Source organism: Amphiura filiformis, chromosome 8 (assembly GCF_039555335.1).
Source record: "Amphiura filiformis chromosome 8, Afil_fr2py, whole genome shotgun sequence".
Classification (NCBI taxonomy): domain Eukaryota; kingdom Metazoa; phylum Echinodermata; class Ophiuroidea; order Amphilepidida; family Amphiuridae; genus Amphiura; species Amphiura filiformis.
Window position 1 is genome coordinate 49,379,215 of NC_092635.1, and position 26,470 is coordinate 49,405,684.

A 26,470-nucleotide genomic window follows, 5' to 3' on the forward strand; every position below is an offset into this window, starting at 1 on the left:
CCATGCGACAGTTTTTACTAATTTGACCTCAAATGACCCCCGGTGACCCCGAAATGACCTTTCCAAAATTTGGCTCTAAATGTTGACTTCACCCACCAAGTTTCATACCCATATGACAGTTTTTACTAATTTGACCTCAAATGACCCCTGGTGACCCCGAAATGACCTTCCCAAAATTTGGCTCTAAATGTTGACTGCACCCACCAAGTTTCATGCCCATACGACAGTTTTTACTAATTTGACCTCAAATGACCCTTGGTGACCCCGAAATGACCTTCCCAAAATTTGGCTCTAAATGTTGACTGCACCCACCAAGTTTCATGCCTATACGACAGTTTTACTAATTTGACCTCAAATGACCCCCAGGTGACCCTGAAATGACCTTTCCAAAATTTGGCTCTAAATGTTGACTGTAGCTACCAAGTTTCATGCCCATCCGACATTTTTTACTAATTCGACCTCGACCTGGTGACCCCGAAATGACCTTCCAAATATTTGACTCCAAATGTTGCCTGTATCCACCAAATTTCATGTCCATTCGGCAGTTTTTACTAATTTGACCTCAGATGACCTCTGGTGACCCTGAAATGACCTTCACAAAAATTGGCTCTAAATGTTGACTGTACCCACCAAGTTTCATACCCATACGATAGTTTTTACTAATTTGACCTCAGATGACCCCTGGTGACCCTGAATTGACCTTCCAAAATTTGACTCCAAATGTTGACTGTACCCACCCCAGTTTCATGCCCTTACAACAGTTGTTACTAATTTCCGTAAGCAATCGGGTCAAATTATTATTTTTTTTTGTAACTTTTTCTGATATTGGGGAATTTTTTAAAAGTGATTTCCTCCTCATCCACCCCCACCCCTCGGCTGTCTTTGATTGCTTGACATTCCTTTTGATTTCTCTCAAAAACTTAGCTCATGATTAATATTGCACAGCCAGAGTAAAACATTAAACTTTGCAACTTTCAAACAACATGATCAATGATTTCTGAAACCACTAAGTTCAGTCACATTTGAATTCAATAATTATGTACATTTATTTCAACTTTTCTATTTCTGCCACCCCCCTTATGAATTATTCATTCATAACCTGTGATGACCTTGGGACCGTCCAATCAGAATCAACATGATCAATCAATGCGCCGTAAGGTCATGACCTTTGTGTGGTGAAACCAAAATAAACAGTCAAAAATGGCGAGATTGGTCGGCACAGTCGATGTACAACATCGATCAAATAAACCGTGGTCTTGAATTTCTTAAGAAGTCCTGGCCTAAAAACTATGCTGTTTTGCAGGAGAAAACATATTAATCTTTGATATTCTGAAGTATAAAATTGTTGGGCAAAGTGGAACATCATTTATTTAGACTGTTTTTGCTATGGAAAAATACGAAAAATTTTCAATTTTGCGAAGAGGGGTAAATCAAATTGAAAATATAATTTCTCCTCAGAATATGTCCTCAGAATTGTTTCTAACAATTAAATCTACAAAGAGCGTGATGAAATACGAAGAGCTTGCATGACTTTCGGTCCGTGTTCAGATAACAGGTGCACTTGACTTGCCAAAGAAAAATAGTGCAATCCGTCTATTTCCGTCATCTTCTCGCAACTTAAATTATACAGACCAAAATAATCTCTAGCACACACAGGGAACCAAGCAAAGGGATTGAAATTGCTCGTTTCTCATGACGATTTCGGACTTTTCTTTCATAAAATAACTACTTTCCCCACCTCATTTCAACCCAATATGGAGTGCAATCGATTGAAAAATAACTTATAGAAAGTTAGAACTCAATTTTAAAAGCACATATCGCACACAGAAATAACCTTAGCATAAAAAAGCACCATCGGAAGTGGCCGAAAAATGAAGCAAAATACACCGTCCACTAGCGCGATCACGATGGCTCGTCAAGCAAGCTTGGAGCCAAAAATGTTTGCCCAAAATATATAACAATAACATTTTAAATACATTTTCATGACCTTTATATATAACACAGCATTTAAATGTTATTATTAAAAAATACTTTTTGAATAAACAATTTAAGATAATTTTTGTGTTTGCTGGGAAGTGCAGTGTGATTTTTTTTTATTGGGAGATGGATTTCATTAGGCCTACAATGTATGTTATGTAAATATCCATCCACATCAAAACATCAAAAGGCCAAAAAAAAAGTTTGTCTCAAAGCTCACAGACGATTTTTTTTTTTTTTTTTTTTAGTTTTCCGAAAAATTCGGCGAAAATCAGATTTTTTTCTCCAAATACCATGAAAAAGGTCGGGAGGGAAAAGAAGGGGAAAAGAAAGGAAAGAAGAGAAAAAAGAAAGAAGGGAAAAGGAAAGAAGAGATAAGGAAGTGGGAATGGGGAAAGAAAGGTTCAAGAGGGAAGGAAAAGCAACAGAGAGGAAACCTGAATAAATAAAAATAAAAAGAGGGAAATGAAAAAACAAAAGGGAAGCCTAAGAGGGATGACGGAAGGAATAGGGAAAGGGGAACGAAAGAGGGAAAAAACAACTTGCATGTTTATTGTGGGGAAGCAATTCATGCACAGGGGGAAGGAGTGTAAGAAAGGGGAAGAAATTGAAAAATATGAAGAAGGACAGGGAATTTAAGGAAGTGGTTTGAGGGGAAGTAATTTAAGTGAGTGTAATGTAAGGGGGAAGGAATTAGACAAAGGGGAAGAAATTGAAGAATATAAAGAAGACGGAAAGGGAAAGAATGGAAACCTAGGAACATAAAGGGGAAGTAATTGGAAAGTAATTTAATGGAAGGGGGAAGGAATGAGAGAAAGGGGAAGAAATTGAAGAATGGAAAAAGAAGGAAAGAGAACGAAGGGGAGAAGGGGGAAATAATTTAAGTGAATGTAATAGTGAATGTAACAACTTGTTAAATCAACTCAAGAATATCAATAATATTGTTTTATTGTATTGTTTTTACATTGTAAATTCACTTTTGTCTCCTTATGATAATTTTTTACATGGCAAATTTTTCATATAAAAACGTTACAAATGTATGCAAGGAGGCTTCTCCTCATGGTATAAAAATGCCCAAAACCCATGAGCTTTCGGGGGCTTCGCCCACGAACCCCCACCCGGGACCCTAAAGCGGGCCTTTTCAGATAATTCTAAAATCAAAACTTTACATTTTTCCCAACATTTTACATGGCAAAATTTTCACATAAAAACATTACAAATGTATGCAAGGAGGCTTCTCCTCATGGTATAAAAATGCCCCAAACCCATGAGCTTCCGAGGGCTTCGCCCCCTGGACCCCCACCAAGGGCCCTAAAGCGGGCCCCTGGACCCCACGCCAGTTGTGGCTTCACTCTATTTATTTATTAACTTTGGGGGAAATTTTGGAGCCTTGCCCACCCTGGCAAAGAGGTCTGGCTACACCCCTGCTGGTATATGTATATTATAGGGGCAAGGAATCCAGTTACTACACTGGAATTTCAGTGACTCAAGAGAAGCATGTACCTAATTTCTTAACATAAATAATGAACCACTTGTATTGAATCACTGAAATTTCAGTGAAGTAATTGGATTACTTGCCCTAATAATATACATAACTTTTTCAGGGGGTGTAGTCAGGCCTTATATTAAGCATGCCAGGACCAGGAGCTAAAAATGAGCTCTAAAAATGAGCTCCTTGTCCCAAAGATGGCTCCTGGTCCTATAGTTTGCAGTGTAAAAATATTGGACACACCAGGAACCAAAACTGGGCAACCATGGGGTAAAAAAAGCCTGGGTGCCTGTTTAATATAAGCCTTGGGTGTAGTATCACCTTAACATAAGCTAAACTGGTGAAATATGGTGCAAAAGTGGAATAAATTTGTATGGCGCACGCAAAAATTGGTACTATTTAGGCTATAATGGCCAAATAATTATGAGATTAATTTGGTCAGCGACACATACAGGTATCAACATGGGGGATGATTGTATGGACTATCCCCCTATCAAAATATTGGGGGTATTTATCCTTCATCCCCCTGGATCTATGCCTATGACATTTATAACACTATGTCACTGTTATTTAAAGGATCAGACATTGTAAATCAGATGAGTGTCATTTCATTTAATGTTTCTCGAGAACACTGTCCCATGCATGACACCGAAAAACACTAAAAATCAGGATTGTCCGATTCTGATCCTAAAATATTTTGAATGTTATTACAAAATCAAGACACAAAATCATTTCACCTTATATACATTATAGCAGAGAATGTGTAAAACTACAAATATATTTACCAATAAATGGCCAAAATAGGTGCTACAAAGTTATAAAGCAACATTTTTGAACATGGCCCAAACAGGCGCTACAAAGTTACAATAACAATAAAATAGAATGACAATGAAATAAAGGAGGATGTAACATTTTTGGATGTAAACTGAGCTCAAAAAGAAACTTATAATTTTTCACAAGGTCATATCTTGAACCAAAATTACACACAGATTTACTTCAATACTCTACTCAAAACACATATCAGTAACCAAGCAGTTGTCCAACTGACACAACAGCAAAATGCACTGACATGGGACAGCTTCCTGGACCACATTCACAGCCCAGCCGTGTTTCATGAAAAAAGTGTATGAAAAGCAGAAAGCAGCACCGTTTTATCATCTGTGCAAGGATCTGGTGTACATTCTCACAGATTTTTTGTCCTGGGTGCCAAATGTTGGGTTGTGAAAGTGAAGGAAGTCCAGGAAGCTGTCCCATGACAGTGCATTTTGCTGTTGTGTCAGTTGGACAACTGCTTGGTTACTGATATGTGTTTTGAGTAGAGTATTAAGGTTATCCTGTGTGTAATTTTGGTTCATTTTGATTGACAGTATTTTAAGATATGACCTTGTGATTCACAAGTTGTAAAAAATTATAAGTTTCTTTTTGAGCTCAGTTTAGATAATGTGCATTAAAATATACCCTGTTTACACACAGTTCAATCAAATTATTACCTTTTGAGTTGAACAGCTGATCAAACTTGGTTGTGGACGGATTATTCATTAAAAATATTTTTAATATATCTTTTTCTTTCATATTTAAAATGATTATGTAACATGAAACTCATTTCCAAAATCATTTCAATCACACTTATTCCAGATGCCGGAGTATAAGGAAATATTGAAATAACTGCTGGCCTCAACAGGTAATTTAAATTACTATCACATTACATTCCTACATCTTGCAAACAATCTTTGGCTTCCAGTTCATAGTGAACATTAACTTTGTAAAAAGAAAAACAAATCTATTTTTATGGAAATGTTACAACATTGCTTTAAAATTTCTTTTTTTTTTTTATTTACAATTAAGAAATATAAGGATCAGACTTATTAGTATTTTTAGAAAATAAATATTGTAATTCACATGAGTGTAATTTCATTTGCACTTTGCTTCGAAACAATTAAACTGTGTACTCAAGTCCCATGACCCCCCCCCCCCACACACACACACACACACACCCCAACACACAGACACACAATTGAATACCTGAGTGGAAGAAGGGCCCAACTCCAATGTTTTACAAAAATGAGTTAGACCTAGCATTTTATTGCCTGTAGACTGTTCTTCCTTGTGTATGAAAGATGAGCCAAAATTCACTCTCTAAATAGTCTTCCACATACACTTAATCTGTAATTTCATGGAAGAAAGGCCCAAGAGTTGGGCCCTTCTTCCACAAATATTGGGTTAAAGAGAAATTTTGTTCATCCACGAAATCTGCTTTTCACTACAATAAACTTTCTTGCTAACATATTTCATGCTTCTACTTGTGCAATTTAATGGATAATTATCAAATTTCTGTAGCTATTTATAACACATCTGCTTACAGAATTGACACTTACAATATATTAGTGGAAGAAGGGCCCAACTCCAGCTAGTATTAAGACCTGTACCATTGCCATGGAAACATCATATATAATTTTAAATGTATGTAATATTGTATATTCATGTATTAAAGGTCCCCTGAAGATGAAAACATTTTGTCTTTAAAACTTTTCCAAATATTAAGTTTTTTCTTAATATCTCAAAAACAGTTTTGATGGAGTTGGGCCCTTCTTCCACTCAGGTATTCAATTTTATCAGCACCATGACAATGAACCTTAGAACCAATGAAAATCGGAATTGTCAGTTCCTGATCCTCTAAATATTTTCAGTAGTGTGCTTACAAAACAAGATACACGACCATTTCAACTTATACATTCATGTAATAATAGAAGAGAATGTGATGGCCAAAATAGGTGTTACGAAGTTATAATAATGATACAATAGAATAACAAACTGAAGGAAGATGCAACATTTTGCCATGTGAATAACTAGTACATTAAGGGAACTGGAATGAGCGTTTTGAGCGTTTCGACAGCATTTTTTGTGGGACATGAGAGCACATCAGACCTATCGAATTGCATTCTGAATACGAAGAATGTCTTTCTGATATCAAATAATTTTCATAAATTTGATATTGTTCACATTTTGAGATATAACAGTCCTCGAAGTAAATTTTATAAATTTAATGATATAGTCTTAAAGTGTATGTAGCTGGGAGGAAAAGCAGGCGATCAATTGAAAATTTTGACCTTTCATACTGAAGATATGGATTTTTTTCCCAAGAAGACCTAATTTTTTTTTGGTGTTTTGGGAAAAAAAATCCATATCTTCAATACGAAAGGTCAAAATTTTCAATTGATCGTTGGCTTTTCATCCCACCTACATACACTTTAGGCAGAAATCATCAGATTTATAAAGTTTACTTCGAGTACTGTTAAATATCAAAAATATCAATTTTTAATGATTTGCCATAAAATGTGTATTACATTGCGAATTTTAAAAAATCAAAATTATTTGATATCAGAAGGCCATTCTTCGTATTCAGAATGCAATTCGATATGTCTGATGTGCTCTAATGTCCCACAATAAATACTGTCCAAACGTTCATACCCCTTCCCTTAAAAGGCCCGGTGCAGTTTAATAAAATGATCATTACCTTTCGAATTGAACAGCTTATCAAATTTGGTTATGGACAGATATTCAATAAAATATTTTTTAACAATTTTTTTTTCATGTTTAAAATGACAACATAACATAACACAAAGAAACTCATCTCAATATCATTAAAATCACACTTATTGCATATGTTTGAGTTCAAGAAAAGAAAATAACTTCCAGCCTCAACAGGTTCTTTACTAACATTCATAAAGTACATACATCTTGCAAGTGCATATTGAACATTACTTTATAAATAACTGATACAAAACTGGGTCATTCTATTTTGTCTACCTGTATGCAGAAACCTCAAGAGAAACTGGTTCTTGAACATTCATAAGTTCATCTGGCCTTTCCAGAACCCTTTGGGCTTCTTCATAGAACCATTTGTGATGCAATCAAGCAAAATCAGTCCGAACTCGGAAATATTGATTTCGAGATAGCGCCAAACAAAGGTAATATTTCCTTTTGTTTCCTGTTGTTTTGGAAACTCTTTAATTACTCATATATTTGGAACTGGTTGTTCAATTTCAATTGAGTTGACTGCACAATGCAGCTTATGCTTTTTACTATCATATAAGAAAATCAAAATTTAATGTTTCCGAGTTCCGACTGATTTTGTTTGATAGCATCACATTTATGGTTCTACATATAATACAGCTAAGTAACATATCTGTGGGACATATTTAAGGTTCTATTTAGCACAAGTTTTTCTAAGAGTTTATTATTCTGAGGCAATCTGAGCCTGGCTTTGCAAGTGGTAAACAACCATGTGATCAACACATAAATCTCATGCCAGTAGTCCAGTACCATTGTAGTCTACATGTATATCAGATACAAAAATGCATGTAAGATGAAAATACCTTGTCTCAGATCCCAACAACCAAGCATTGACACACACCTACAAGCAATTCACACCCCACCCAGTGCCCCCTCTCTCTCTGCTCTCTGAAACACACCCACACACCTCCTGTTCATATTAGCCCCCCAAAAAAAAAAAAAAGACCCCAAAAGAAAAAGCCCAATTGTTTGCTTGCCCTTCACCGATTGACCCAAAATTGGCCAAAATCAGGGCTGACCCTTTGGTCAACAACATTTTTCTTAAGAAGAAAATTGTTACTGTAAACTCATAACATTTATAACTATCCATTCATGCATCAATGTTTCCAATAAACTTGGCATCTTATGCTTGTAAGCATGCAGTCGTTCTGATTGAATCAATTTCTATGGTGTATCTTGCATATTCTGAAGTCTGAAGTGAAGTTTAGATGTATCTTTCCACATAACCAATGTTCATTGCCTACAGGTGAGTCATTAAAAAAATATATATTTTTCTGACCGACTGACCCGCCCCAAAAATCCCACTGGAGGGCAAGCAAACATTTTTTTCTTGGCCCTAATGCAACGAGTTGCAGAAACAGGAAAATAGGCTTTATAGGTGATAAGACAGACACTGTTATTTTGTATCAATATCACATGTTAGGTGGTTTAAAGCACATGAGCCGTAGTAGATCATGAAAGTTGCAGCAATCATAAACTTACACAGACAAACCAGGACTCTCACTTGTATATGAAACTTTTGTGTTAACAATGGATACCTAGGTCCACTGTTCATACATGGTGTTTCTAAATCAAAACCAGTATAAAAATAAAGGTTAGTAACAAAAATCAGTAGTAATTAAAAATGTAAGTACAGGGGCATCTATTCTTCGGTTATTCGCCTCCAAAGGGGAGGGAACAAAATTTACCCCTTTGGTGAAGAATTTTGTGTTTTGAATAAGAAGAAAAAAGAGGAAAAGACAGAAAATAATAAATCACAGCCCTGAAAATAATCAAGAGCCTAGGTGTTTGACATTCTGAGTCTGTCTCCTCTTTAAACCATTAGTCCTTAGATGCAATGGTTCAGTGTCTAGATTGAACAAGCTTGGGAAGAATTTGATGTTTGTCAATTAATTAACTCACAAGTTTCTGGGTCTGAGTTACAAATTTATACTCACCTATTTTCAGTCAGGATCCATGGAAGTGGAGATAACAAGAAAAATAAGGAAAAGTATATGTAGATAGCAACAAGTATAAAATTTCCCTTTTGGTTCCATTTTTGTGGGATTCCAGCTGGGGAGGAATCTGGGGAAGGATGTGACACACCGCGGTAGGGTGAGGGAATAATTTAGATTTTCTGGAAGAATAGACACCCCTGTGCAAGTACTAATTAAACACAACCACTCTTGTAAAGTTAATCCAGGTGATAAGTCCCTGATACTCCACTGTAACTTTCACAGTTTTGTTGTAGCCTCGTATCATTGTATTTTCATGTTCGTAATATGTACTACACAATAGTGCCTATAGTAAATTTATGTTGCTTACAAAAGTATCAAACATTGTCTGATCTTAATCTAAAGATCTTTGTGATCGATCTTAAGGAAAATGCCATTCCAGCATTCTGTCCATTCCACGAGTCTGGTTCACGCTGACGCGAGCTTTGAGTCTATATCGAAATGGAACAACCTTGTTGGAGTTGCCACGTCGAAAGTCACGCAGTTGTAGCCCTTCACTTTGCTTCACCTTCTGGAATGACGGCGGTTTTGTAGACTGCGAATCTTTGTTAACTGCCAGATATTCCGCTCTTAAGTAGCTAACAAACCAACTCATGTTGTTGAAGTATTCTTGCACGTAAAAATACACATGATAAATATCTTTATTGATTTCCTCCACCATTGCCTGCGGATTTGCAAGTCTTGTTATCATCTCCATGTCATCACTGTGGGTATCAAGTGCTGACAAACGTACATTCGAAGCTGTGCACACATCATCATAACGATCATCATAGGGGCCAAGTAAATACCAATTCCAGTGTTGCGTAATGATCGTTGAGCATGTGTTCTCACGATTAAGAAGCGGCTTCATCACTTTCAACAAAGCTTGCGTTCCTGAATAATCAGCAATGTTAGATGTGAATATGCGATCAAATTGATACGATTTGAAATGTGCCAATTGCAATATGTTGAGACAGTTGCATACAATGACGGATACACTTTGAGCCCCAGCCTTTATGCTTGCGATAGTCCGTTTGATCTGATCCGATATGAAGGAATGAAACATCGTAACCATTGACTTGTTGTAATGGTGCTTCTTCACTTTCAGGTAATCCCATTCACTAAATGGCATCAGCTGATATTCGATGCAATAAACAAATCTACCAGACGTAAGGATACGTGTGATTTCTTGGGCAACGTTCACATGGGAGACTTTCCCCTGTGTAAACAAGTAACCCGTCAATGTGGGATTGTCGTACGGAAGACTACAAAGTCTTCCATTCACAAGAGGAATGAAATTGCCGTGTTTATCATACTCATCATGTGATGGAGCCAACTCACTTGGCAATCTCTTACGGTACAGTCTCCGACCTTCTTCCAAATAGTCATAGTGGTACAACGATCTCCTGCGCTGTTCTTGAAGATCAATGTAATTAGGATGACCCTTCCTACATTCCAACTCAAACCACCCTTTCCATACCAGTCCCATGACAGCCATATCTGTTTCGGTAAGATTTAAGACTCCTCCAGTAACCTTATTAAGATCATCAGCTGAAAAACCTAACAGCGCTCTTAGACAATCTACCAGAAACTTGTAGTCTTCTTCAGGTAAATGAAGAGAGTACCAGATGGTTGTGATTCTTTCTGCAATGTTGGGGTCATTAGAGTACATTATCATCATGTACAGTTGTAGTACATTTCTAGCTTGCACAAATGGATCTAAATCATTCAGAACGGTGTGCAAGGTACCTTTGAACTCGTTTGGTAAAGACGCAACTGTATGAATCCAGTTTCTGAGATTACCACAACCTGCAGACAGAATGGAATAACTACTTTCCAGTGGATCTTCCTCTGATGCCTTTGCTGATCTTTCAACTTCGCTGCATAATTCATTGCTAGGTAAATTTAACAAATCAATAGCTAGTGCATTGCCGACATAGTATGGACATCTCATTACCTGGTTCTGAAGATTAACCTTGAGTGATGCAACTGCTGCTTTGATTTCTCGCGTGCATTTTTGACAACTTGGTTTGTGCTCTTTCCAGTGTTGACGTTGACAGGTTTCTCCGCAGTACCAGGCATTGCAACATGCTGCACACTGGTAATAAACAAAAACAAAATAAAGATAATTAAACCCACTAATTGAAATGAAAATATGTTATTAATCATGATGAACGCATTCAGTTGAACTCGAAATTATACTGATGCTTATTACATCTATATACTAGTAAAAACTTTTACAATAGGCAATTTGCTATGGAGATGAGGCCAAGTAGAATTGTTCTGTATTTGCAATATGAAGTTTGATTTGATATAAATTTTAGGATTGGAAGAATTTGTGGGTGCTGGTGATAATTTTGGTACCAAAATCTCAAAATGCCCAAAAAGTGTGTTAAGGTTTTTTGGTTCTGAACCCTCGATATATACGATACGTATTAATTCCAATAAGCGCCCAGGATGCTTTAATAACAAAGTCTTTTTGGGTGGTGCTTATTTTTTACCTGGTTTACTTAACTTTTTCGTAAGGGGCGTAAAGACTAAGGCTCTCAACTAACAGGTAATTATGTACTGGGTACCGGTTCAATTTTTCGGCGGAATCCTGGTACCCGAAAATACTGAAGAAATTTTTTTAAATTTTTTTCAAATTATTCGGCGACTTTGGAGAACCACTGGACCTATTCTGAAATGCTAAGATCATCAGGATCATTCACAGTTAATTTGAAAAATTGGAAAAAAAATACAGTTTGTTATTCCATGCATTTATGTGATAGATGAAGAGGTAAATATTAGTTTGTGATTTGCATAGTAAAGTTAACAAACTGTAATTTTTTGGGGTTTTTTTTTTCAAATTTTTTCAAATTACCTGTAAGTGATCCTAGCACTTCAGAATAGGTCCAGTGGTTCTCTAAAGTTGCCGAAAATGGGTGGGAACTCAGGTACCCGGAATTGGTGAGAGCCTTAGTAAGGACGTATGTTACAGAAGGGTTCCGAGCAGGGTTCGCAGGTTTTTGCCGCAGGTGGAAAAAACCGCGGTTTTAACCGCGGTTTTAACCACTTGGCTAAAACAGTTTTTGCCGGCAAAATGGCAAAAACTAAAAAAGTGATTTATAGTTCAATTTTTTCATCTCAAAACAAATTATTAAGTTACAAAAATAAGTTCCCAAGTGTAACAAGGCCAGATTTTGTAATTATAAGCAATATATTAAGAAATTAAAGGCATGCGTTTTCATTGCTCAATTGCATTTAATCGAAATGTGGCATGTATCAAATTCAAAACTTTTTCATTTTATGGACTTGATGAGACAAAAAATATGTTGAATGATTCGTTGAAAGATGTGTGTTACTATTTATGAGCTTTCTGTGTCACTTTTTAATATTTGAGTGACTATGTGTGAGTTTTTGCCAGTTTTTGCCATTTTTGCCGGTTTAAACCGGGCAAAAACTGGCAAAAACAGTTTTTGCCAGGTTTTTGCCACTTTGCCGGCAAAAACAGGTTTTTGCCGGCAAAAACCGAACCCTGGTTCCGAGACATTCTAGTAGCTGTTCTGATGCAGAAAATGTATTGCAAGTTTACACAGGACTTGTAGTCCTCCAGCTATATCACTGTATCAACGTCTATCTGTCACTTCAACATTAATGGTACCCTTTAGCAAATTGAAAACACCCTGGGTGGGCAGTTATTGGGGCATGGGCACTTCCAGGGGGCGCTTATTGAAACAAATTCCCATACAATGTTAAAAAACACAAGTTCACCACAAAATAAGATAAGCCAAGAGGTTTGTCATTGCTTGTTTTACAAGTTGTGAGGTATAAATTAGAAACAGGCAAAACACTTAAAAAAACTATACTCTTTAGGGAAAAAATAAATATCAAATTTTGTGGAAATGTTATAACATTACTTAAAACCCATACCTCTTTTAATTTTGCAGACTCTTTGCAGCATTTTGGATTTGAGCATTGTTTTGGTTTCCATTCTCCACATTGCGGCTTGTGTCTCCACTGATCACGAAAACGGCATATTTCGCTGCAGTACTTAGCTTCACCGCAAACATCACAAGGAACTTCCTTTTCGATTGGGTTTTCACATCGCCAACAGCAACCACGTTGGACATCCATTGTCTAAATAGGAATAATAAAACACACACAATAATCAAAATGCCATTGTTATTAATATTATACTGCAGAGAACCAGCCCTCGAATTAACCCACGGCACCCATGGCATTTTGCCGTGGGTGCCCACCCCCACTGCTGTAATGCCCTAAAAATATGTCCTTTACCCAAGGCAGTCACTTGCCGTGCCCTCTAATGAAGTTGCCGTCGGTGCCCTAGCCCTGCCCCTTCATTATAAAATCTTCTATCTATGTTTGTGTGTGTTTTCTTCACTTTTGAGAAATTGCCTTGGTGCCCTTCTCAAATTTTCAACAGTTGCCATGATGCCCTCTTGAAATATTACAAACTGCCGTGCTGCCTTGTCTTTTCAGTGAAAATCCAAGGCAATTATCAACTTGCCCTAAAAAAGTTGCCGTGCCCCTTGAGATCCTTAATTCGAGGGCTGCAGAGAACATGAAACAGATGTAGACGGTTATGGTATATCCTACTAAGCATGGGGGGCATGGGGGAAAACCCCCCAGTCAGAACTTTTCCCCCCCCCCGTTGCCCTCCAGAAAAAAACCGAAATTACGTAAAATTCCACTTTTTGCAGTAATTTTGCCCAAAATTTGTTGATTTTGCCCCCCAAATTCACTTTTTCCCCTAATACCTACCCCCACCCCGAAAAAATTTCTTGCGCCACCACTGATTGCGAGGAGTGTAGCATTTTTTTCATAATTCCACTTCTGATGCTGATCGACAGAGAAACTGCTGATAACCAGTGTTGTTAATTTACCAGTAAATTAAAATGGCGGTAAATTACCGGTAAAAAATGGTAAAATAATTAAATTAAGTAAATCATAAAAGAGTTAAATTGAACGATAAAAATTCAATTCTTTTCCTATTCTAAAAGAGCTACATAGATACTTGAACACAGTCCTGTTTTGTTGAATATACCTTTCCAGATGAAAATCAGCTTCATAAATAAAGCTGAAGTTGTAATGAACAAAAGTCATGTAGTATTTACGTACATTTTTAGCAAGTGTTTCAATGTTTTCTCTCTGAATATTAAAAAACACACAGACACAGAGCCTGTCTAGCCACATGGCACTGGAGTCTTGGACTATAACATCTGAGAAAACTACATTCCATTTTTATTTTCATGGTAGAACATTTATGCCAGGAACTTCAATTGAATGAACACAGCTTAGGAACCAGAATGCAACATTTTTGAATAATTTTCCCATATTGTAAATGTTAAAAATCATTTTGGTCAAAAAAATGCTCCATACTGGAATATGAGGGTCAGTTTTGACCAAAAATCATTTTCTGACAAAAGGGAGACATATTGTTTGACAAAAACTTTCATCCTCTTCACATAATTCAAGTTAAAGCCATAATGACATTACAAGTACAATTTCTGTCAAATTTAAATTTTACCCAAAATGCTCGGAAAGTTCTAATATGTGACCAGCTCCAACAAAACCAGGAACAAGTCGCCAGGCATGTTTTTGAGTTTATAGATGAGCTGACATGTGTTTACATTTGATACGCCCTCTGTTGGTGTGAGATCAAAACTGCCAGGCAAAAAACACTATAGTTTACATGGAAGAAGTTGATTTTTATTCATTTTCTTTGATTTCAAAGCAAATACTAGTACTAAAAATGTTATCAAACTTGTTTACAAATGCATCAACCTATACACAATATCACACAAAACTTAAAATGTTTTTAAAAGTCGAGTTTTGAAGAGATTTATGTGGCCTGCCATAGACACTCCTGTGTTATTTTGCCTGGCATGACACAACATAGGGCGGTCTGAATGTAAACATGTGACATCATAGGTCAACTCATCTATAGGCATTTTGGGATTCTCATTTTCACGGTATTTGACCTTGGGACTGAGCGGACTTTCAAATCCTTGGAAGTACTTAAATTAAAAAGAGGTTTATTAAAATCAATAATTGACAGTTGAACTATATTAATCCCTATTCAATCCTGTGTAAAGCTGGAAACTAATTACGGTAGCCCTTTACCCAGATTAGCAGTTCAGCAAAAATATCAAGGTTTCATTTACAAAATTATCCAGATGGTATCATTTTGAAGCTCATTGTCCAGTGCTTACATTTCTATTCAAATTATGAAATGTCAAAATTGTGGCTTGTTCCTGGTTTTGTCAGAACGGGTCACATACAAATGTATTAGTTAATAGTAATACCTGCCAGGCAGGGTTGGCACGATTTAAATCAATTGATTTAAATCATGATTTAAATCACAATTTAAATCAAATGATTTTTTTTTTAAATCACTGATTTAAATCAATTTTTTCAGTTTTTACCATTTTTGATAAATTTAAGTTAATTTCTATCTTCAATTGACTGTTTTACTTCATTTGTAATGCTTCTACACCTTTTGGATACAATTAAATACCTCTATGATGTCATTTTATCTATTGCTAAAAAATCATTTTCAAGGTGCAGAATTCAGCAGGTTTTTTCCCATGATTTGACCAAATTTTGTCATTGAAATTTTCACATCTAAAAATGTGTTTTCATTTTTTGTAAATACCTGATAGGATTGTACATGTCTAGCATTCCACTGGTCTCTTTTGACTTTATCATGGGGTATAGCAGTTCTTGGGATAAAAAAATCAAAAAATTGATTTAAATCAAAAAATCCGATTTAAATCAAATAAATCAATTTTTTTTTTAAATCAAAAAAATCGCCAACCCTGCTGCCAGGAAGGGTTTCTTAAACCCAACTGGCTATTTTGGCTGTTTAACATGGAGTAAGGAGTTCTATGGGAAATTTAAAGTTAAGTCATAATATGACTATGTCCAAAAAATTGCTTTGTTGACCTAGTATAAACACAACAAATTTGGCCAATTCCATTTTGGTGTTAGTTGGGACATGTGTAAAAGTTACAAATGGCCATGTGTCATGAACTGGCAGTTTTTGGCAAGCTGGGGGTGCTACATGTAATTGCAAGAGATTTTTGGCAAAAAATAAAAGAATATCATCTGCCTCAGCACACAGCCACAATCATGACTCATGAGCTATTATGCATGAATGTCCGTATCACATGCATTCGTACTACTCGTCGTATGTCATGATTTGTCATCTATGTATTATGAGCCGGGTAGTCCGAATAATCAGACCCAGAACAAAATATTAATTTCTGACATGATCGTGTTCTGGGTCTGAACTGTTATTCATGTTGAGTGAATCACTCTATTGTGGACCATCCTTTTGATACTTGAGTATTTGGACAAGCGGAACAGTTTTGACAGGCCTTTTGTCTACTTCTCTGTTTGTAAACAAACGAGGAGGTCGAAATTGTACTCCTCGCCGAATATGAAAGAATTAGACTGCGGAACTCAGTCCTCAATGATAGTCTGTCACTTGTCGTTAGTCGGAATAGTACGGCACTATGAGCCGGGATGAGTGTGTAATAAATGTGAAAATACAACCCTATGATAACAATACATGCATGCTATCATCGAGCTACTATACAATGTAGGAGATTCCGCAGAAAAATCCTAATCCACTCAATTGGGTTAAGGGGGTACTACACCCCTGGCCAATTTTGTACCTATTTTTGCATTTTCTCAAAATTATAGCACATTGGTGACAAGTAAGATATGTATATTATAGGGCAAGGACTACAACTACTGCACTGAAAATTCAGCAACTCAAGGCAAGTAGTTATTGATTTATTGATCAAATATTGGTTTTCCCTCATTTTGACTGTAACTCCACAACTGTTGTCTGTGCTAAAATAAAATTCCCGTGCAGTAGTTGTAGTCCTTTCCCCTATAATATACATATCTTACTTGTTACCAATGCGCTATAATTTTTGAGAAAAATGCAAAAATAGGCACAAAATTGGGCAGGGGTGTAGTACTAGGGATGCCCACTCTCAATACAGTTTCCACTAGAACGATTTTTCATTTACTGTGTGCGTGCACTCACACACGTATTGTCTATGGAGAAACAGATCGATACAAGAAATCCCAGGCATGTTAAATGGCGTACATACTTGTTTTGATCCAAATGTAGGCCTATATCAGGGTGTTTCAAGAAATTCCTGATTCCACCAGAAAACATTCACCAAACTTTTTCCTGTTTGGTCAGTAAATAGAGAGGACCTTCCTGCATGAAGAGATCAACTTTTTTTAATGAAAAATTTTATGAGATGAGAACTACAACAGGTTGAAGTGACACCATTCCGTGCATCAGGTGTTCAAACGCAATTATCTCCGAATTTGGAGTGAATCAGACAAGCAAACTTACATACTCATAAAATTTAACTATTTATGAAGACAAAATGTGTAGGATGTTAAGAAATTTAAGAATGTTTAAGCCTACATGCTGCCCATCTCAAATCATGCACTTCCCGTGCACTTCTCACTACCATGTCCATTTCATAGGGAGTATAAAAACCGGGGACCATCATGGCTTCCATGCACACAGTGTATTGCTCAATGTAGTAAAGATAACCTTTAGTTGGAGCAAATTTCTCAAAATTGGTAGTGATTAATGTTACCAAACTTATGCCATGATGAAATATAATAATTTTGAAGATAAAATGTGCTGACCTTAAAAGATTGAACAATGTTTAAGACTACCGCTTTTCATTTGAAATAATGCACTTATTGTTCATCTCCTCTATGGAGATATTTTCCATGGCGGCCATCTATGATCATGCTTGAGGTTTCAACAAACAAACCATGGGTTTTGAGGTCTTATAGTTTTTGTTGTATGTCAACAAAATCGATTAAATTTTCAGGATGATCTTATTTTCATGTTGTTATAAGCAAATATAATGTTCCAGATAAGATAGTTAATAAATACATTAAGAAAAAGTACCTTAAAGTTGCACTTTCTATTAGTATTCCGTTTTGGACTTTAACTTTTTAACATGTTCTAGCAGCCCTATATAAAACCGTGACACTCGAAAGGCCATATCTCTGGAATGAAACGTCCGATTAAGATTATTTAAACGCCAAAATGTTTCTTTCATCAATTCCCATCCAATAAGTTAGGTCTGAATCAATTTAAAAGTACTTCAATTTTTAGTGGACATGCCTAGTAGTACCCCCTTAAGCCGATTACGCTATTCAACGCGAGTCATCACTTGAATGGATTTAATCAGTGCAGTCCCTCAAACACGGCCTTTGATGTTTTATGATCGTTATGTGACAATATCGATCATCTATTTTAAAATTTAATTTAAACCGACCCCCCAGGTGACCCGTACCGAAAATGGATGGTATTAGTGCCCTTTTGCATCGGGTCACTTGTTCTTCGATTATTAAGCGTCATTGTGTTTCCGAAGTTCAAGTTGATTTATTCGCTAAATTCGCTGCGCTTAAACGCGAATAAAATATTTTCATACGCGCTGCCGCTGTTTCCCTAAACATAATAAATACACACAAAAACAACATTCATATACGGAAGCGTGAAGTGAAATTCATCTTCGATGAAACGCCTGAATAACCAATCAATCAATACGATATTGTTATACAATCGCTGAACAACCTTTGTTCAACAGCTGTAGCTCCGTAAGCAAATACATTTACTAACGAAAACCTGATCAAATTCCCTCATTTCCTTCCAAAGTGAACTTAGATGTATTTTTTCAGATTGTGATTAGCAATACTGGCGGATATCTGCGGGACTTTTAAACCATTGGAAATGATTTGGAAAGGTTTTCCAAGACTGGCAATGTTGTTTCTACGATCCGCCAAGCTTGGCCATAAGAAATATTGGTGTTATAAAATTACCAGGTACTGGAAGTAAATTGTTTTCCTTTGTTTATGGTCATGGCCACAATGCTTTGTGGGTAAAAAGTCACGATATTAAACGGTGGTTCATAACCCCGGCCCCCGCTATCTGTGTATCCGCGGGTATTCATGCTCGTCGAAAATTTCACGAAATAAGGGGTGTTTTGAGATGAAAAAACGTGATTCGCTAAACACACAAAAAAGGGTGTTTTTTCAAACAACATGTTCGCGAAATTGAAAAAAAAGGGTATTTTCATCGAGCAGCCTACGCGTTTCTGCCAGAAAAGGGTATATTAGAAATATCGTTCGCGTTTTAGCGAAAAGAGGGGTGTTATCGTAGGGCAAATAATTCGCGAAATCGCTAAAAAAAGGGGTGTTTTTCCCCTAAAAACTTCGCGAAATGAGATGCAAAAGGGGGTGTTTTTAAAGTTCATCGACGAGCATGAATACCCGCAGATACACAGAGTGCGGGGGCCGGGTTCATAACCGGCCAAGCTCAATAGATATTAGGCAAAAAAAAAAAAAAAGGTTCGTCTCAAAGCTTATGCTGCAAGTGTTTGTAAAATCCCACGATTTGACAAAAAACAAATGCGGACATTTTTTTTATTTCAAAAAAAAAATTTTATAGTTTTTTCCAGAAAAAATCGGCGAAAATCAGACTTTTTTCTCAAAATACCATGAAAAAAAAGTCGGGAATAAAAAAAAAAAAATCTCATTTCGAATTTGTTTTTAAATTTCTTGTGAGCTTTGAAACAAACCTTTTTTTTTTTTTGCCTTAAAGAACATGAGAAGCTTAGCAAATCGATAGTGCACCATTCATCCAGACATAGACCGTAAGGTACTAATTTCGAGGAGCATAACAAACACCAAATTGGTGTCGTATGACCTTTGACATGCATGCATTCTTTTGTCAAGAGTTGACATGGTCTTTCAATTTGTGCCGAGTGTCCTTGGCAGACTTGACTATGCTTCAGTGGTCATGAAAGAATTCAATAGATAACCTCTGCCCCACTAATCCCCAGCTATTGTCTGAAATTGCTCCTCGGAAAATATATTATAACAACTCAGTCCTCAAATGATAGTCATATAACGACCAAAAGATAAATGACTGACTATCATTGAGGTCTACCATTCATCATGCATGTTAGCTAGCCACCCGTCTGGCCGTCATTTTAGACAGGGAGTTTGCTCCTGGGACGGGCAACAGGGTTAGCGGTGCCTGGTTAAAACATGGGGTCCAGTGGAAGCTATTTGGACCCCTTAACCCCACCTTCAGTCTGAAAATAGGGCGTCCAAACCTAAAAACAAAGGGTCCAAAACGCCAAAATCTTTAAAAATAAAAAAAATTGAAAAATACCAAAAAAGTTAATTTTTTAACAATTTAATTTAATTTAATTTAATTTAATTTAATTTAATTTAATTTAATTTAATTTAATTTAATCTAATTTAATCTAATTTAATCTAATTTAATCTAATTTAATCCAATTTAATCTAATTTAATTTAATTATTTTATTTCATTTTATATTATCTATATTCCATGTCTACCGCCTGCTGAGGCTCAGTGGTCAATAATTAATTTTATACTGCCTGGAGAGGGCAGTATATCTTTATTTATCTTAAAACCAAGATGGCGGACTCGATCTCATAAAGTTCGCGATACGGCAAAACATCTGAAGTTACTGTAAATTCTACTTCACAAATCAGTATTACTGTATCAATTATTGAAGTAAATTAGTCCATAATTCACCATTTTAGGGGTTCAGTTGCTTGGAAAATGATGTGCATATTATGCAATTTGGGGCCTAGAATGCCGGACTTTCTGAAACTTGAAAAATAATGACCGGCGACGATATGAACTGAAAATTGACGGCGCCCAGCCTTGGATATTCCTAAAAACAACGACTTTTTGTGGCCGATTTTGAAAATTAATGACACATTTATGTAGATAAACAGTTAACATTGTTAAATGGGAGGATTTTTATTTCTACACAGTAAATCCGGCTGCGATTTGGATGCGTCCAGTTGAGATTTTTTGGACCCTTAACCTCCTTGGATTTAGAAATTCAGTGCGTCCATATTCACCCATTTTCAAAATTTTGCGTCCAGGACGCAATGACGCATTAAAACGCGAACCCTGACGGGCAAGTTGACCTTTTTAGTAGACCAGATTTGTAGAACAAGGCCATATCAGCACATATTTGAACTCTTTGAATCCCCAATGGGCTACAGACGCGACGATCATGACGATCTGGTAAATGTTTTAAAGGTCAAATCTGGACTAGACTCGCTGAGGCTCATGGACGCCGTTCCTATGTCCATGGCCTCGTATTTCCCATTTTGTGTGTAAATTTGATTTACACGCTATCTCTATGGAGAAATACGCTTTTAGACTTTGCGCCGCTATTCCATTTTAAAAAATTTCTTTGAAATTTGGACTATGCATATAAAACTGTACTCATACTGGGATCTAACCATTGGAGGTATTCTTACCTACTTCTTGAAACGCAATATCATTTCGAATTTCGGCGAATAAAGATGATTTACGACGCCGTCTCTCTCACCATGCCCCACAAAATGATCACGAACTGAAATCAGTGAAAGGTAACAAATGATATGCGCATGCGCTGTAGCCTGCATTTACCAGTCGCACTAATTGGTAAGCATTGAGGTCAGCGCCCAAAATGGTGAGATAAACTAGCAACACTTCATAATTCAGTGGGTGACATACGTGATGCGGGAAGATCACACGTACAGTGCGTTAACGGCATAGGGAGTGAGACGACAACAAGGAATATCCAGGGTTGCTAATGCAACAATAAATAAGCCCAAAATGCCAGCAATAAATACGGATTTGAACGACTGGTAATTAGATTAACAACAAGGTCACAGCGTGAAAATATAAACGCTAAAATTGATGGCCACCTAATTTTCACATATCGAAAACACACCAATATCATTATTAATCGGCGTACCACCAAAAATATCAATAATATTATTATAATTAAATAAAATCTTTTAGCATTACTATTTCTATATCTTCTAGATTGCAAGTCACTTGGCTAATTCATGTCATTGTTGACATACTTGTGTCACTGAAAATAGCATAATGGATAGCATATGCCAGCATCAACGATATCGTAACCATAGAGGAAAAATACAAAACAGATATACACATTTCAGAGATATAAAGTGTTTTCAGATTCCTTCAAGAATAATTTATACAGTTCTGTATTTCTTTATATATACATATGCACATAGCACATTAAAAATAAGCCATGTTTATGAAACACAACAATATAAATCTTTCTCCCCACGCATAATAGAACATTCCCATCAATTAAGTACACGTAAGCTCCTCCCATCTTACCGACGACTAAACAAATGCGACCGAGAACGGGACGGATTTTGTCCTGAAAATTGTTTCATCTTGACGATCAGAAACGCCAAAAATTGATTTTTTACTACGCTGCATATTCTACTGGAATCAAAGTACATGTAGGGATCACATTTGAAGGTAAATAGGCCAAATATTGCAAGAAAATCTACTCACTAGGACTTTAGGGAGTCCGCTCGGAGTACACGGCTATAGGGAAAACCGATAAACAGTGACTAATCTGGACAGGCAATTTTATTCAAATGACGGGCAACCCTCAAATTCTAGCTACATGAGCTAAGACCTAGTTCCAGTAACTGTACTCGTCATACCTAGTCAGGTCAGTATAGATGTCATTATCATCAGATCTGTAGTAGACTGTAGACTCATATCATGGTATTGGTAGTACCAGCATGCATGCATCATCATTCACAATGCCTGGGTCAATGTTCAACATGTTCAAGGCCAGGGAACTTGCCAACTGGGTTCGTGGATTCTCCTTCTATTAATTATAGTTCGATGATGCTATACATGCGGGTATGCCTAGTATAATAACGCAGACAACGAATGATAAAGATTGAAGATAACTTACAGTTTTACAGAACTTCAATTAACTTTTACTATAAGTTTTGACTGCACCGCGCATGCAGTTACTGTACGCTGCCATGGAAATGCTGCGATAATTGTGATTCCTGGAGATTCCTCTCACCCAGTGGAGCACCACCAAGGAAATGACTATTGGGATCTGCTGATGCAGTACACTTACACTTAAATGGGAATAATTTAGGCATCAGCCTTTTGACCCCATATCCATTTTCGCTCTTGCACCAAAACTTATCAAGCTGAGTCTTGAATTGGTTTGTTGTCTTGGCTTCTACTACTGTTTCTGGGAGGTTGTTCCACTCTGAAATTGCTCGGATTGAGAAGCTTCCTGCAGTTGAGGCCCTTCTTAAGTGCTGACTTGTACAACTTGTAGTTGTGTCCTCTTCCTCTGTTCCTCTGGGTATTCAAGGTGAAGAGCTTCGTTGATGTAATCCCTTCCAGTCCTTTCATGATCTTGAATGTTTCAATTAGCTCCTCTTAATCTCCTTTGCTCCAAACTGTACAGCTTCATCTCCTGTAGTCTTTCTGGGTAGCTCAGATGTTTTGTGGCTCTCCTTTGAATTTTCTCCATCATAATAATATCTTTCTTGAGGTATGGACACCATGCTTGGATTGAGTACTCCCGGTGAGGACGGATGTAGGTTTTGTACAACATTGTGAAGCTCTTCTTGTCGAAGTGCTTGAAGGTGCACTTTATTACTCGTAAGCTGTTCATCGCCTTATTCGCTGCTGCTGCACACTGCTTACTCGTCTTTCCATCCTCTGTAATTATCACTCCAAGATCATCTCTTCTGTGCCATGTGGTATTACCTCATCGCCAAGCTTATATTCAGTGCCTTGGTTTGTACTTCCCATGTGCATTATTTTGCACTTACTCGCATTGAATCTGAGTAACCATGTATCAGACCATGTTTGAAGAGCATCTAGGTCTTTCTGCATGTTGTTCACTGTCCTCTTCACCAACCATATGCCTGTACACCTTCAGCAAACATCTTGACTTCTGATTCCACATTCTCTGGCAGGTCGGTGATATAGATCACGAACAAGATTGGTCCCAGGACGGACCCCTGAGGTACACCACTGATGAACATCTGTCCAGTCTGACTCTGCATCTCCTACTGCCACCTTCTGCTTTCTACCAGTCAGGAAGTCGCTTATCCAAGCAAGAACCTTCCCCTGAATTCCATATGCCTGTAACTTTGCCAGTAACCTCATGTGTGGAACTGAATCAAATGTTTTTGAGTCCAGGTAGATCATATCAACTCCCCCTCTATCATCAAGCATCCTTGTCACATCTTCAAATGTTTCCAGAAGATTGGTTAAGCACGATCGCCCTTTCATAAATCCGTGCTGGTCGTTGGATAATAACTCGTTGGCTTCAACATGCTCCGAGATCCTCTCTCTGACAATAGACTCCAAAATTTTGCATGGTACTGATGTAAGGCTCACAGGTCTGTAATTCCCTGGTGACTTCTTTGCCCCCTTCTTGTAAATCGGCACTACCCTCGCAGTCTTCCAGTCTTTGGGCAAACATTCTTCATCCACTGACTTAACTGAAGATGATAAACAGTGGCTCTGCCAATTCCTCAGCACAACTTGTTAGCACTTGTGGGTGTATGTTGTCTAGCCCTGGTGACTTCTCTGGTTTTAATCCCTTGAGTTTCTTGATGACGTCTTCTATCGTAAAGTGACAGTCCATCAAACCATCTCCAAAAGTTGGGTGTCTAGGTGTGGTATCTCCCCTTCTGGTTCTTTGGTAAACACTGTAAGTACAGTGCAGCCGTAACCGTTATACGGTGCGTAATGGGGGTAATTCTTCCCCGGGATCCCCCCCCCCCCCAAATATTTTCAAAGGTCCATACAATCATACCCCCTAATGTTGACACCTGTAATAAACAAGGATTCTGCCCAAATCCACCCTCTATTTCATTTGGTCATTTTAAAGGAGGATTTCGTGATCCATGATGCAGTCATGTCTACAGTAGAATTCACCACGACCTTTGCAGGACTTAAACCCCATTAAAAGCTATTCAACCAAGATAACACTCATTGAAAACAGCTCAACTATGTTACATCAGATCTTCTCTGGTTAAATCCACACACACATGTGTCTGTTATGAGCAATGAGCTGGTATTATAGTTTCAGTTGGGTGAACGATTAGAAAGCAATCGCAAGGTAACAATTACTGTGTGGCCTTTGTTCACGAAATGAGACAATACTGTGCATATTGTTAACCACATTCTCGAAAATGAGAAACATAATGGCTGTGGGCCATAACACGGTTTGGAAATAATTTCTTCATATTTTTTGGTGTTATCTGTCGTTTACATATCCTTCCTAAAACAACAAAGTGCGAATATTTCCAAACACCTAAATTAGCTAAAAATTTAGGACATTTTACAAAACTATATTTTCTAGAATTTCAAAAGAGTACTTTTAATATTGGCTGGTTATTTTTCACACAGCGACGTTAACTAGGCAATGTACTATTACCTATAACATACACTAAAACACCAAAGTGCGAAATTTAGGACATGTTACAAAACTATATTTTCTAGAATTTTAGAAGAGTACTTTTAATATTGGCCGGTTATTTTTCACACAGCGGCGTTAACTAGGCAATTAGGCCTATACCCATACTTCTAACATACGCTATTTGTAGATACGCGTCAATGATAAGAGCACTGCACTGTGTATATTTGTGTATAGGAAAACGGACAGTAACTGCAGTACGGTATGCCTAGCCCGGGATCCTGGGCTCTTTTTTTTTATTTGACATTTTCTACAGGCCTACCGCGATACCGTACCGGTATCTACGAATCTATTCCGAGAATTATAGTTGATTTTGATTTTGTAGGCCACTGTTATAATTTCGTGCTGATATACCAGAACGAAATTTAAATTTGACGATATTTTTTGAATTAATCTGCATGCAAGAAATCTTTGGTACATAAATTTTTGAGGGGATGAGGCTGTCTGTGGATCACGAAATGCCCCTTTAATCTAAAGAGTGCCAATTTTTGCGCACGTCGCGGAAATTTGTTTCACTTTTGTACCTATTGCCTATTTCACCAGTTTTGTGGCCTAGCTTCAATATGGCGCATTTGTAGTTGTGCCATAACCTATTTTGTTACCAAAAGGTGTGGGATTTATCATACTTCGAGAAAAAATTCCAACCGCCCCATGTCAAAAAGAAATATAGGCCTAGGCTAGTGGCGTAACGTGGCCGCCCCTACCCCGGGGGGCTGAAGAAAATTAAAGTTTGGCGCCCCTTCCTGAACAGCCCAAAAAGGTTGACCCAATTTTTTTTTCACTGGTTTGAAAAAGTGAAAGACAAAAAAAAAGGGATTTTAGCGGTAGCGCCCTAAAAGCAATGTATAGTAGGCCTACCATTTTTTCAGTTTTTACACTATTTCAATTTTTTCCGCCCTTTTTTCCGACACTAATTCTTTTTGCCGCCCTTCTTCTTTTTGCAGCCCTTCTTTTTGCCGCCCTTCTTCTTCCGCCACCCCTTCTTTTTGGCCGCCCCTTCCCCGCCACCCCCCCCAATACGCGCATAGGCCCGGCCGGGCTGAGCCTGTAGCGGGTAGGCGGGTAGGCCTAT

At 37.3% G+C, this 26,470-nt stretch overlaps 1 protein-coding gene across 1 annotated transcript; it reads right to left on the reverse strand.

Moving 5' to 3' along the window:
- Window positions 1-7,982: 7,982 nt before the first annotated feature.
- Window positions 7,983-22,938, reverse strand: LOC140159155 (uncharacterized). The gene is made up of 3 exons (XM_072182518.1): window positions 22,855-22,938; window positions 12,925-13,131; window positions 7,983-11,110 (listed from the first exon to the last, which is right to left on the reverse strand). The coding sequence occupies exons 2-3, from the start codon at window positions 13,126-13,128 to the stop codon at window positions 9,395-9,397; spliced, it is 1,920 nt and encodes a 639-aa protein (XP_072038619.1). The 5' UTR covers window positions 13,129-13,131; window positions 22,855-22,938; the 3' UTR covers window positions 7,983-9,394.
- Window positions 22,939-26,470: the final 3,532 nt, after the last annotated feature.

Bases quoted from the DNA above. Each gene is read 5' to 3' on its own strand.
- LOC140159155 (XM_072182518.1), bottom strand. From the start codon at position 13,128: ATGGATGTCCAACGTGGTTGCTGTTGGCGATGTGAAAACCCAATCGAA. The intron at 11,111-12,924 runs GTATGGGTTTTA...GTTTATTACCAG, and splicing joins AGTCTGCAAAATTAAAAGAG to TGTGCAGCATGTTGCAATGC.